A 13,914-nucleotide genomic window follows, 5' to 3' on the forward strand; every position below is an offset into this window, starting at 1 on the left:
CATGACTGAGGGAAAATAAATGAATATCTATTAAGATCTTTCTCCACATTTTTCCCTTAAAAATAGTACAATTTTTGCTCATTGATATTGTTCAGTTTAATGTAATTCTGGTACGTTGCAAGTTTAAGCTTAATCATCAGGTTCTTGGGCATTTCATAATGTTCAGTCACAATATACCTGTGGAAGATGATAGCAAAAGTGAGAGCGTGGGTTGCTTGTGTTTACTGAAGCTTCTGATGATGAATCAGATCTACATGAAAGAAATAAAGGGCTCTAGCAATATGTCCATTCTGCCAGTGTTAAAGCTATTTTTTCCTTTTAATTGGAAAGAAGTACCTCTCCTTGAGACTAATCCAATCTGTAATTGAAAGTTGTACTTGAATGTAAAAATATTTTGTCACTTATGCTTTGAGTCTTTAAAAAAATAAGATATGCTGCCTCAAAACTACACTAATTAGAGGTCAGAATGTATCATCACGCAACCACTTCGATTTGAAAACTCAGATCTGAGTGTGGATGTTTTTTCTATCAGGTACATCCCCAGTGTGTCTGTAGGACTATTCTGGAGTTTATTCTAATGTCTTCTGCAAAAAGATTAGAATCATTTTAGAAAAGTCATCAGCGATGAAGCTCCTGATCCAGGCAATGTTGTTCCAGTTTCAGTTTCCATTAGTGGTGGTGTTATTACTGTAGAACTTTTACGGCTGACAATGGGCATGAATATGGTTTTTATTACTAAATATATAAATATGCAGCCTGAAAGGATTTGCGTGGAAAGTTAAAATTTAATTTCACTGTTGGTAGATTGCCATCGTTCAGTTGTCTGCCATGATTACTGATTGGTTTTGAATGTTCTGTGCCTTACTTTGAGCTTAGAAGCTGTATGAGTGTTTTTTTTAAACTCCCATCAAAAATAATTTCAGGGAAGCTACCGTTGCTATTCAGGGCAAAAATGTGCCTTTTCCAGCCTTCTGGCTCTTTTTTCGCAGTCAGCTGACTCTGCGGCGCTTGCGCCAGCAGACGACCCCACTGCTGGTTTCAGGCATCTGTCCATCGGGGGAAGCAGAGCTGGAAATTGCACAAATGCAATCCAGATGTGTGCGTGAGGGAGCTGGGCCTTCATCCCCATTACCTGAGTCGGAGGAGCAGGAAGGCTCCTCTGCAGGCCAGGCTTGCGGCAGCGCGTAACGTCCTCAGCTCCTCGTGTCTCTTCCCAGCCGGGTGGGATTGCCTGGGGTTGATGGTCTTCCCTGATTTTCTTGGTGGATTTCTAAAAGCTGCTGGGGACGGTTTAGCAGTTCTTGGGTTCTGAACTTTTAAAAAAATGAATAAAAGTTGAAAAAAAAAATCCCTTGGCTGATATTTCTCTGGCTGAGGGAGGTGACCGAGTCATAGCTCAGTACCAGATGACATTCATGGTGATCACAGGCTCAGTTCCTACCCTGGGACTGGTTTTCGGCAACTCTTAGTGTTGCCTGGCTGCACAGGAATTCAGAAGATGCCAGGAGATGAGCAAAACTGTAAACCAGCAGCTGGGGAGAATGATGGTGTTCTGCATGGGGTTAGGTGCATTTGTGCTGGGGATCTCCGTGGACATCCTCTCCTCTCGAAACGACCGTGGGCTTTTGAGGCCGTAGAAACCTTCAGAGGGATGTGACTTGGACTTCAGTTTGTGTAACCTCTCATTGCTGTCGGAAAAATGTAAAAACTTCAGGCTGATGCTTTTGTCTGAGCTTGTAAGTGGCTTCAGAATCCTTAGTAACTTACTGCTGTCCTGGAAAAAATTAGGAAGACGAGGGGGCTTCCTCCAGCAGCCTTGTAATGGCGAGTAGTCTGGGGACATTTTTAGTACCTACAGATTCCAGAAATAATAAGCAACTTATGATGCTTACTCCTGAAATCTGATTTTAATTATGGCTTTGGAACAGTGTTCATGCACTGGACTTGTATCTCAGCCCATGATGGTGAAATGAAATTGCAGAGATGAGAATCACACTTGTGCTCCTTGTCTGCCAAATACCTTCTTCCGAGCTCCCGCTATTTTCAGCCCGTCTGTGCTGGTTCAGGCTGTTCCTCTTCTTGTTACAACAAATTGTTTTGACACTATATGCAGATGGAATTTGCACTCAGAGTAGCAATATTGAGATTAATCTGAGCTGTCAATCTCACCTTTATTGTGTCGTCACTGTTTACTTGCCGCCGTGGAAGATGCTGAAGTCAGGGTTGACTTAGGACCATTTCTGTGGGCGGCAGCAGCAAACAAGCGAGGGGAGGAAACGTGGTGGCCCTGCTGAACCTGTGTCTTGAGTGAAGCAGAAAACTCACTAAAAACCAATACCAATTTCTGTCTCATCAGAAAATAAGTAAAATTGCAGTTTGATTAAAGAGTGTAGTCTGTGCAGAATGTTTGCCATTACTAAAATCCCATGCAGAGGAAGGCGAGGATGCTTATCTTGGCTTCATTTGCATGTGGAAACGACTCTAAATAAGTTATTTCTCTTCCCACCTTCCCTCTCACCCCCGGCCCAATCCTGGATGTAGGGGACATGTTTCGGGGAGGTGCAGCCTGGCTGGAGGTGCCCGGGAGCAGAGCAGCGGGGCTGTGCCCGGCCTCTGCGCGGCTGCCGGCCCTTCGGCACAGCGATTGCCTGACGCACTTTATTCTTCCCCATCCCCGTCCTGCTTATGTTAGATCATCACCCTGCGTTTGGCAGAACGGGTCCCAGGCCTTGTTGCTCGAGGGACAGTTGTCAATAATAATAAGATCTAATACAAAATAATCAACCGGGAATTAAAATGTTTCAATCCATTAAGGTATTCTGTGCGTGCTGCAGCAAAACAAAAGGGCATTGTTGTTTTGGTTTGGGTTTTTTTTAGTTTGCCCTTTTCGAAGTGGGTCATGTTTCTATAAAAGGTTTTTGACAGACAGGGAGAAGACAGAATTTGTTTTATTATCTTTTGTATTAGGCTTTGAATCTGATTTTCAAATATAAGCATTTATGCTTCACCTGAAAAATATGCAGGCAGTCTTAAATGGACACTTACATCCAGGCTTACACTTTTAGGTAAATATGTTTTGCATGCCCAATTTCCCATTAACACAAGGTCACAAATTAAGTTTCTTATGTACTTACATAACATCTGAACATGAATTGCATACAACTGCTGATTGCATGAAAGCACCTATTCAGGATTCATATAGGCATTGTGTCTGTATTTGTATGGGAGTGTCAATATATTCACAGAGATAGGTCAAAGCATTAGATGCTGATACAAGAATTCTCCATATTTCTAAATATTGATAGGTTTTAAGCAGGAATTTTGTCTAGCTTCTTGATTGTTTTTTCCAAACAAAATTTTCTTTAAACTTTTTACCCCTTTTTAATACTGTTTTTTAAATTGTGGTTTGAACTGTACCTTGACAGTCATCTACACAAAATGTTTTGCCAAAGAGCCAAGACAGCATGAAAAGCTCATGTAGTACTGACGCTATTGATCTTTATAGACATTAAGCTCGCTAATGCTGCTGTGAAATAGGTAAAATAGTACATTAATTTTATAGATGGGCAAATGCTTTAATTTGTTTTCCCCTGTCAATTTTACCAAGTAATGCTGTGAGTCAATAGGTACTATTATCCATGACTCTGGAGCCTATTAAATAAACATATTTCATGCACATGTATGTAGGACCATTATATGGGTATAACCGGATCATCTATAAGAGCAACTAGATTTGGAGATTATGCTGTTGCACATCAATTAAAAAAGGCTGCTGCATTGTCCAAAGTCTCTGTCAACAATCTGATGAGTGAGGGTCCACACAGACGCCTCGCGGTTGTGTGTGCAGGGAGTGCCTGACTGTCGCCCACGTGGGATTCCTGCTGCCTGTTCCCCCCGGGAGCTCCGGGCTGTCCCCGGACAATCCTCCCCAGCCTGACCGACAGCATCTCTCCAGACACCTCTGCGTCAGCAAAAGCTCTGAGTTGAATGAGGAGAAACCTGGGGCTCTTTTCCTCCCCCTGCTCCTGCTCCTCTCGGATGCTCTCAGTGGAGTGTGACTGGGGAGGGTCCGTCTTGGGTGAACTCTACACGAGTCAAGTGGATCAGGAAAGGTTTGATTATTCACTATTCAAGCTCAAGTTCTCTCAAAAGCTTTTAGTTGAATGTGAATGTCTTTTAGTGGTATTATTAGGCAGACTTTGGCATATGCATTCTCAATACAGGAGATAAGAGAAACGAGGCAGAACTACCTGTTTTTGGTTTTCCTTTAGGAGGTGTCTTATGTGGTGACATACTGGGTATTTTAGAGTTGAAATTTGAAGAGAACTCATTTGGCACTTGTACTGTTTTTCTAAAGTCTGATTTTCATCAGCCAAATAACTGAAACCAACTCCTCCCAAGAATCCATCATAAAACCTAGTTTCTTACTCAATATGTTTGCTTTCTGAGCTGGCTCTTTGGCCAATTTTCCAATGGAAGATTGCCTTTTTTTCCCATGGGAGCGATTCCCTTAGCGTAAGTGAACGCCCAAGTGAAATGAGGCTTATGTACCAGCATCTGTCATCAGCCTGTGCTTACTGCATGGGATGGTTTAGGGGTGAAGGAAACCAGCAGAGACCCCTCAGCTACTTTTGACCACTGTGTGAGAATTCCCTGGCATTGGGTTACCCAAGACTGATGTTCCTGTGATGCACGCTGGACTGCGTGATGGCACGAGGCTGTAGTGGGAGGAGCTGTGTGGACATTAGGTGATGGGGCAAATCCAGTGACAGCTCAGCATCACAGCCTTTCTCTTGCTCCAGAGTAAGATCCTGATCTCCTGTGCTCCCTTGGTGAGATACAGGCAGCCTGGCAAAGGAAGGTGCATCAAATCAGTGAGTCTCACACCATGTGCCTGAGTCTTGACAGACCTAATGTCAGCATGGAGGTGCATAATGGTCCCTAGAAGACCATAAACTAGTAGCAATCATAATACCCCTTAAACTGCTGTGATTTAAACCTAGGGTCAGTCTGTTCTTAAAATCCTGGGAGTCACTGAAGCAGAAAGAACTGCACCAGTGACTGCAATCTCTCTGCGTTTTTCCTCAAATATTCTCTCTTTCCCAATGAGGATGTGCTTATACTCCTCCTAGACCTTATAAACATGACATATTTATGTGAGAGGGAGTTGAATTCTCCTCTACCTCGTGTCTCACCAAGAAAGCAAGGTCCTAATTTCTGATTGCAGTGTCTTTGTAATGCCAAATAGTATTTCAAGGGGCAAAAATAACAAAGCTGAATCATCAAATCACAGTTTGAGTTTCTGATCTCAGTTGGAGTTTTAGGGGCAGGCACTTGTAAGTCAGACAATTACTCTTCCAGAAGAATTTTACAGTTCCTTGCTTGTTAAGGAAACATTGGAGAGAAGTGGAAAATGGGATACTTTGAAGTTGTCTAAAAGTAATATAGTTCAACTGCTTATGAAGGACAGCCCACATTGACTTAGTGCCCTCCCCTGAGGTCATTAGGACTATTACAGACACTACTCAGACTGCGTCCAGGAACTTCCTTTTAAAGACGCAAAAAGGAAAGAAACTGAGAAACAAAAATGTGTTTTCATCCACTGGGAACAGAACAACTTTTTCGAAGGTCTCAGCCACATGACTTCACCCTTCCCTTTTGATAAAGCCTAATTGTTTTAAGGTACTTTTCTGATCCACCAGTTGGACATAAAGGCAGCACACGGCTGGTGGCAGGGCTGGCACCGCGGGGCTATTGCTGCTGCAGGGAGGCGACGTGGGAGACACGATGCTGGGTTCAGCCGTGAAGGAGGGCTTTGCACTCCCAGCCTTCGCCTGGCCTTCCCCGGAGAGGCCTGGAGGGCTGGTGTCTGCTCCGTGACCAGCTCACGGTGTGTAGCCTTCATCTGAATTGGAGACGTGTAGAGGACTCTTTGCTCTTGATTAGTGAGAAAAGCGCTTGTTGCATTAGGTCAAACTGTGTCTGTGAGCCCCCGTGGGAGCGAACGTGGGTAGCCTGGCCTCGTAGGGTCACGCTGGTCTTTTGTCACCTTGAGAGTGTGTATTGTGTAAATCTGGTGTTTACCATCTGACTGTATTTTATTCAGGAATCAGTCAAGATAGATTTGTTTAACCAAACCCAGTCGGGCTTTCACTCTAGAGGGGCAACATCTACAGAGTACGGCAACTGTAGTCAGCAATGAGGCAGTTTACGGTACAGATTGTGTTTTGCTGCCTTTCTGCAAAAGAACACCACTAGCTGCAAAACCAGAGGGCACAGCACCGTATGGCTCCTTGCACAGTACGGCTCCTGAAAACAGTCTCAAATTTTATACATCTCATTGTCAATGGATGGTGATGATGTACCCTGCCCTATTCATGATATATTAGTAACACCAAGATTGGTAATGCAGGAGTGTAAATGTGCTCTGTGAATGCTCCGTAACCTAAAATCTGTTGATGGTTTTGAAAAGCTGGATGAAATGACTTAGTCAATTTAATTTAAATTGAAGGCAGATCTTTAGTGTGAGATTTGCTTGTTTTAGTTCTTCCAGTTATTTAGGATCTCCATACCATATTGATCCAACAAAGATCTTAAAAATCAAAATTTGAATGGTAGGACTTTTGGCTGATAAAACTCCCATAAACTTCATCCCCAACAGCAAATTTTTCTTATGAGGGTTGGAGCAGTGCTTGCAACACGTATTTTCGGGTTAAGGATTTGGCCAGAGGGCAGAGCGATCATAGAAGACAAAGACAGCATAATTTTCAATTAGACAAAATGTGCGAAGGTTAACTTCATGCAGAGACATTTGTTGCAAGCATGCATGTTTTCATCTCTTTCATGGATGACTAGAAGTGTGTATTTAGCCACATGGGTTATTAAATACAACTCAGATAATGGCATTTTCCTCCCTTCCAGAGGTCTCCCACACCACATTATTTCTTCATGGCATTTAATTCTCTCTTCCCGTTACACCGAACGCCCTTGAACAAGCACATGTGAAGAGGTGCCCAGCAGCAGCAAACATGTTGATGTGGTGCAAGGGATCACAAATGGAGCTTCCTTAGGTTTGCATCAGGGTGCTGCCTGTGAAGTGTGGTTCTGGTAGCCAAACAAAAAATCCTTGTTCATCATATTTGGATGTTTATTGTGGAACTTATTAGCAGAAGCCTACATAGCTTCAGCTACTTTCTTACAGATTTTAACAGGAATTTCCGACCTTCCCTGAGATCTTAGCTGATATGCAGTAGAAATCAACAGAAATAATTTGCATCTTTGTTGTTTGCTGTTTTTCACCAAACCTAAAATATCTTCAGTTAGTTCCAGTCATACTTAGAAGCTAGTAAGTTTTAATTTTGATTCTGTTGCCAAATTGCTTTGTTGTGCTACTTAGCACGGGGCATAAGATAAATGGGAATGTAGAATATTCAGCCTTTCTTTTCAGTAAAGACAAAAGATACTTTATTCCTGTTGATGTAATTTCAGAATTACTAAATGTACTTGTTTTCTTGAAAATGCTTCCTAATTTTGTGTTTAACCCTGTTGCATTTCAGTCAAAGGATCCCTTGGATAATTGCAATCAATACAAAATCTGAAAAGCTCCAAACATTCTCCTTTACTCTAAACCCTGAGTGCTTTTTCCAGAGGTCAAAATTTACTAAGAGTAAACTGAAAGTAAAAGATCTGTTGGAAGCAGCAGTTCTCTATAAGGGCTGTCTAACCTGCAGGGGTTGAATTTGTTTGGTGAACACGTTGATCACAAGAAGTATCAGCTGTCATTGCCAACCTGTAGCAAGATTGTCTTAACTTTTTAGGAAGGCATTTCTTAGGATGGGGGTTCAGATGGGAAAATTTGGGCTGGGCAAGTGAACAAACAGCAAAAATCCAATCTTACTCTTTGGGAGGAGGCAGAAGGAGCGGGACGGTAGTCAGTGTTTAAGACAGACTCCTGCTCAGTGTGTCTCCGGCTCTCTCCCCGCAGCCCCCTGCTCGCCGTCTGTTTTGCCGCCTCCTGCGGAGTCCCGGGAATCGCCCTGCTGACGCTGGGAGTAAACCCCCTCACTGGCGCCCTGGGAGCCTTCAACATTTTCTTGTACACGTGTTGTTACACACCCATGAAGAGAATGAGCATTGCCAACACATGGGTGGGAGCTGTGGTCGGTGCCATTCCCCCTGTCATGGGCTGGACGGCGGCTACTGGTAGTCTCGATGCTGGTGAGTATAAAACCCTCACATCTGGGTGAGCAGTTGTCAGCGTTGCCTTCGGCATGACTAAAAAGACCTACTCACAAGGCAGTAAACCTCATTCTTTATGCTTGTTGACCTGATACTTCTTCAAAAGCAGAGATATTCTGCTGTTTGCGATGCCAAAGTCTGTTAGAGCACGATACGCTGAGGACTGAATGAGTAGACATGATGGTATCATTCTCCTTACAAGGGCATTTCAGGGGCAAACGTCAGCTGATAAAAGACTGTGAACTATTAAATATGTGTTTAGGCCATCTTAAAAAAAGATCTAGAAGAGAATAGTGTCTTTGGGGTTCACATGGAAGAAAATGTTACATAATTCCAGGATTAAAACCATACCCAGTAAGATCCAATTTACAAGTCAGGAGCTTTCAGCTGGAAAATTCCCAGATGTGTTTATTACTGTCTTTCCACAAGCCAGAAAATATCCTAGGAAGATTAATTTATTGGTGTATTTCTTAATTGCCCATTTCTAAACTCAAGTTATAAATGTTCCTTGCCCCCTCCTTGAAAAGCAAACGAATATTTCTATTTTAGTAACTGAGACCCATTTTTACATCTCTCATAAAACACTGATCTCTTCAGCAACTAAACTCTGACACAATTAGGGCTTGTTTTTCCTGCCAGCTAGAAACTTAGGAATCAAAGTGGCTCCACTTAGTTATATTCTGAAGAAACTAATGAAGTTCAATTAACAGGTCTGTTAAGAATTGTTTCAGCACACACTCATCCCACAATGTGGCATATTTAAGGCTTGAATAATACTTTCAACAGCAGGGCTTTTAACCAGAAATTATCAGAATCTCTGCAAAATCTGTTTTTCATTTATGCTACGCACTTCCTATAAAAGTCAGTCTGAATTGGCTTTGTGTACGGATGTTCTGATACAAATCTAATCCAGAGCCAGGATGAAAGGTTTTGTGGGGCTTTTTTTAAACATGTGTACTGCTTCTATACAAACATCTACTTCTCTAAAAGTTTTTTTTTTTATCTTTAGACCTATAAATGATATATGTGTGTATGTATAGTGCCTCATGTTAAGGAGTATGTAACAGACATATTAGAAGCTCTGTATTTCTAAAGAGAAGAGAATGAATTAAAAGCACAAAATACATATTTTTAAGGACTGTATCGTTCTGGCTGCAGTTGCCTAGATCTTGGATCTTGCGTTGTGTAGGGATTTCTGCATTGGTTTTGACATCTCTTTGCAGAGTTGATGCTAAAAGATGATGCTCGTGGGCCCATGTTTCACCTGCAAAGTCCAGCCTGGGGAAGCTGAAGTGAAGAGCCCCATCTCATCAAAATACCTCGCCGTAGGGGCTGTCACAGTTCAGATTTTCACCCCTGGTTTTAAAATGGCAACTAAACTGCTGCAGCTAAAGCCCAGCGCGTGAAAGCAATCTGAGACTGATTTTCGTTACCTTTAATTGGTCAAGTTATATCTTGCTCTTTGAGACCCATTTCGCAAAGAGCTGAGCTGGCCCCGTGCGGCAGGCAGGGCGGGCAGCAGAGAGCACCGCTGCCCTCCCGGGTTGGTGCTTCCTCTCTGATTTGCAACTGAGCTGTGGTTACGTGTCCCACGGCCGGCTCTGCTGCGGAGGGGATCAGCTCTGGCAGTGATGGCATCACTGGAAGGTGATAACTTTAAACCACCAGAGCAGAGTTTGCCAAAACATGATGATCTGCACTGGTGCGTAACCCAATGTCCTGTGTGTTCTGGGGAACTAAAACTTTCTAGTCTGTGTCAGTGAGGTCAGGCAGCTTGTTTGATAGAGGAAGAAATGTTACTGAGCCGATCCTGGTCTTTATAATGAAGCACACCTGGGGAGAATCCTGAAAACGGTGACCTGGATGTAATATTTTAGTGCATTTCAGTATTTAAAAATGAAAAACCAAACAACAACAAAAAACAAAACCAAAAACACACCCCACAAACATCTTTAAAAAGAAAGGAGAGAAGTAGAAGAAAAGGGTTGCATTGTAGGCCATGATTTTCAGTGTTAAACATTCCACTGTTGCAAACAAGAAGAGTGTTCAGCACCTGGCAGCATCTGCCCCGTGCTGAGTACAAGCGTGCATCTGTGTGCATACATACACGACGTGCAGACCCGTGTCCTTTCTCTAACCAGCCTGCCCACAGTTGTTGAACTCATTAATAATGTGTAATTAGCTTGGAGACTTAACCTAGTTTTAGGTAGAGGTGTGAAAATGCATTTTCACCTCGTTTAAAGAAAAAAAAAAAAAAAAAAAAGATCATTCCACTCAGTAACAAAGAAGAATGTGAAGGAAAGGAGTTAGAAAACTAATGAGAAGGAAGGTTCTCACCCCTTAACTGGTGTTTTTTTGAGTTTACATTTTCCTGTGGATTTTCTCTCCTTGTAATCTTCTCACAGCAGCCACATTGTTGTACACGTCTCTGGCTGTAGGGAAAACAATATTTAAGTGTAGACCTTTCATTACCATTTGAGGGGGGTAACCAAGTGCTACACTGCACTGTGTGGTACCCTGGGACAGCCGCGCCGGCGTGGCTCAGGGATCCGGCTGCGAGATGCTCCTGGCCGGTTGAGAGAGTTGGAGATGATCCCTCGTTTCTGATTCCAGAGACAGTAACAAAGCGTCTCAGACTGGAGCAGCCTTGATTTGATTTTCCTCATTTTGTTTGTAACTTGCTGCTTTCAAAGTTTAATACCTTGACAGTTTCTTGCACAAGAAACAAATCGCGCATATTTGCAGGTAAAAATCTGGGACCCTTATATTTCCAGTGATGCAAACACTTGCTGGAAATTCTTACACTACACATCTTCTGCATATCTTACGGTGATTCCCAGTGATGCTTGCTTCCATTTCTGCCCCTGATAGGTACCTCTAATTCTACGCTCTTAAGCCTGATTGAACATCCTGCCCCCAACCCTGGATTTTGTGAGGGGAAACCTCACATTTCAAAAGTAAAAGATAAGGTTATCTCCGAGAAGATGTGGAATTCTTTGTTGTGGGTTTGGGGGTTTTTGTGTTTTTTTTTTTTTAATGGCAGCTGTTTGAAAGTGATGAAAGATCAGGAATGTTAACATTTCCTCACTGGGGGAGCTGAGTGCAGGTGAGATGGTCAAAGGTGTGTGATAAACATAATTTATCACATGGATGTCGCTGCCACTTATCTGGTGTATTTATGCAGAACTTAACTGCCAGCCTGTGATTTGCAGTAACACGTTTACTTCCTTGAATGAAGATTTCATTGCTCCTTGGTGGTACTATTTATTTCTAAAGAGATTTTTTTTTCTAGTAAAGCTAGACACCCTCAAATTATTTCTCCCGATTTTACGAAGGAAGGACTAGCCAGAAAGATAATGAAATTCTCTTAAAGCCTTAAGTGATAGCATAGAGATGAGAAAAAGAGGCAAAGCTTGGCAGCGTGTCCTCTTCTGTGCTGGATCCTCCTCCTGCACGGGGTCCACGTGCTGCAGCTCCTGGCTGTGCCACGCTGCTGTTGAGCCTGTGTACAGACATCTTTAGGAAGTAACAGCTATTTATTTTGGCGTACGAGGGGCACAACATATACATGCTTTAAATTACTCTTGTGTTGCTGATCTTTCTCCCCAGACTAACGCTGCAATTTGCTTGTTCGAAATGGTTGCTGTCCATTTAAACTTGTTGTTTCTAGTTAGAAACTGAACTGAATCTGGGACAAACGTTTCCAAGTGCTGTAGTATTTTTTACGTTGCACATTTTGCACTTCGTCTGCCAACCTTCCTGTGCTTATGCACTGAAGGCTCGATCCCAGCCAGCGAACGGTATCGGTGTCTTAGAGCGGAGCAATTCAGTGCCACCACGTTCATAGAAACCACCCAGTTAGATGGAAGTGACAAGCAGGGGTCCTCAACACAATGTGCTTATCAGTTGAGGGGATTTATTCTGAGTAGGTGGCAGTGGCAGAGCAGATAACAGCCCTGACAGTATAGCAGACATTACAGACCCATGGTGGCCTGGAGCCATAGGTATTACTGCACCAAAGAATGTTTATCTCAAGAGACTATTTAGTTTATCTCAGATGCTCCACTTCTGGTCTCGCTTTCCTGAACGACATCTTGTACTGATTTTCATTCATTTTCAGAAATTTAAATAATTCCTGGGGCTGTGGAATTTATAGACTGAGTATCAATTGTAATCATGTGGAGGCTGATTTTTAAATTGCCTTTACTTTGTAATTCAAATTGTGTTGTATGGTAGACATTAATTATGTCAGCCAACATCTATTTACAAATGGGGATTTAAAAACGGGCAGTTCTTATCAGCTAGTGACATTTGGCAGATGGATGGTTTCAGTAACAAAAAAAAAAAAGAGAATAGGGGAGAGGGGGGGCTGCGCCCAACCTGTCAAGGGCTGGAGTCTCTCTTACCTTCCCTGGTGTAGCACTTGTCTGCCAGGAGGAGGGAGAGCAAAGCAACAGCTTAACTGCCTGCGAAATAAGCTTGGAGATCTTTGTGTCCCTTCCAGTTAAGCACTCTGAGCTTTCAAAGCCCCGTGACGTGCGAGCAGGTCGGGGAGCCAGCTGCCCGCGGGAGCAGGGCAGCTCCGTCCTGCCGCAGGAGCGGAGGTGGCTCCGGCTATAAACTCTCTCTAGTAAACTCAGCTTTTCGGGGTTTCACTTCTCAGATGAAAGACGGCAGAATTTGTGGTCTGTTCCAGAGGAACCAGAGATATTCATGTCACTGACATATGAGAATTGGAAGCTGGGGGCCCCAGGAGTGTGCTTTGTGGGGGTAAAAACTGTAAAAAACGAGGCAGAGGGACATTACTAGTAAGCAGCTGGTCTGAATTTAGGACAAAAGCCAGTGGGCTATTTTTTTTTTCCCCTTTTCCATCTTCACAAGAGACAAAAGAAATGGCAGTTTCGCTGCTGGGGCACCTGGGGGACACACCTCATGAATTCACAGGCAATATGCCCTTACCCGGTTCTCTGCCCCACGCACGGCTGATGGGGCAGGGGAAGGAGGTGGAGCTGTGCAGCAGCCCCCACGGCCCTGGGTGCGAGACACAACACCCTCAGGAGAAGCACAGCGGGGAGGGGGGGGGGGTCTGCAGGAGGGACTCCCCCCCTGGGGCTACGTGAGAGCCCCGGAGGGAGCCTGGAAGAGGCGGTTGATGAGGAGCCCCTGCGTGGCTCTGCAGGTTTGCAGTAGCCTGCTGAGTCTGGTCCTTTGGCAAATAACTTCCTAAACATATTTGCACATAACGAATGGTCTATGCAAAGACCATATTTTCATCTTACCCAACAGGCTTGCTTTTTTTTATGGCATCTGTTGCTGGGGTTATCTAAGACAAATTATGTACAGCGGTTTTTTTCTCAGCCTTGCCTGTATAATGAAAGGTGTTTCCCTGTGAGGCTTTTGGCTGTAATAACCTGTTGTGTGTCATACAAAAAGTGGGCACGCCTGTGTGCACCCATACTCAGACACCTTTTCTCCACGTGGCGAGTGTACCTGAGGACAGCTGGTTTCCTCCTGTTAAGGGCAGTGGCCAGGAACACGCCCTCGAGGCGAAAAACCCCACCGCCAACTTCATTTCCCATTCGTGGTGGACACGGACGATCGTTTGTTTTGCAGACAAGCCGTACGCACGGCCAGCATCCCCTTCTCTTTATGTGCTGCAGCGGAGAAGTCTATCGC

General features: G+C 43.7%; 1 protein-coding gene across 1 annotated transcript in view; it reads left to right on the forward strand.

The window, feature by feature from the left end:
- The window catches only part of LOC104364513 (protoheme IX farnesyltransferase, mitochondrial), a 105,564-nt gene that overhangs the window by 82,411 nt on the left and 9,239 nt on the right, over positions 1-13,914 (forward strand). The window contains exon 6 of the mRNA XM_033000288.2: positions 7,985-8,217. Within this exon, the coding sequence (XP_032856179.2) occupies positions 7,985-8,217 (233 nt within the window). The remainder of the gene's footprint in view (positions 1-7,984; positions 8,218-13,914) is intronic.

The sequence above is a fragment of the Tyto alba genome, unplaced genomic scaffold, assembly GCF_018691265.1.
Source record: "Tyto alba isolate M040663 unplaced genomic scaffold, T.alba_DEE_v4.0 Super-Scaffold_39, whole genome shotgun sequence".
Taxonomy (NCBI): Eukaryota; Metazoa; Chordata; class Aves; order Strigiformes; family Tytonidae; genus Tyto; species Tyto alba.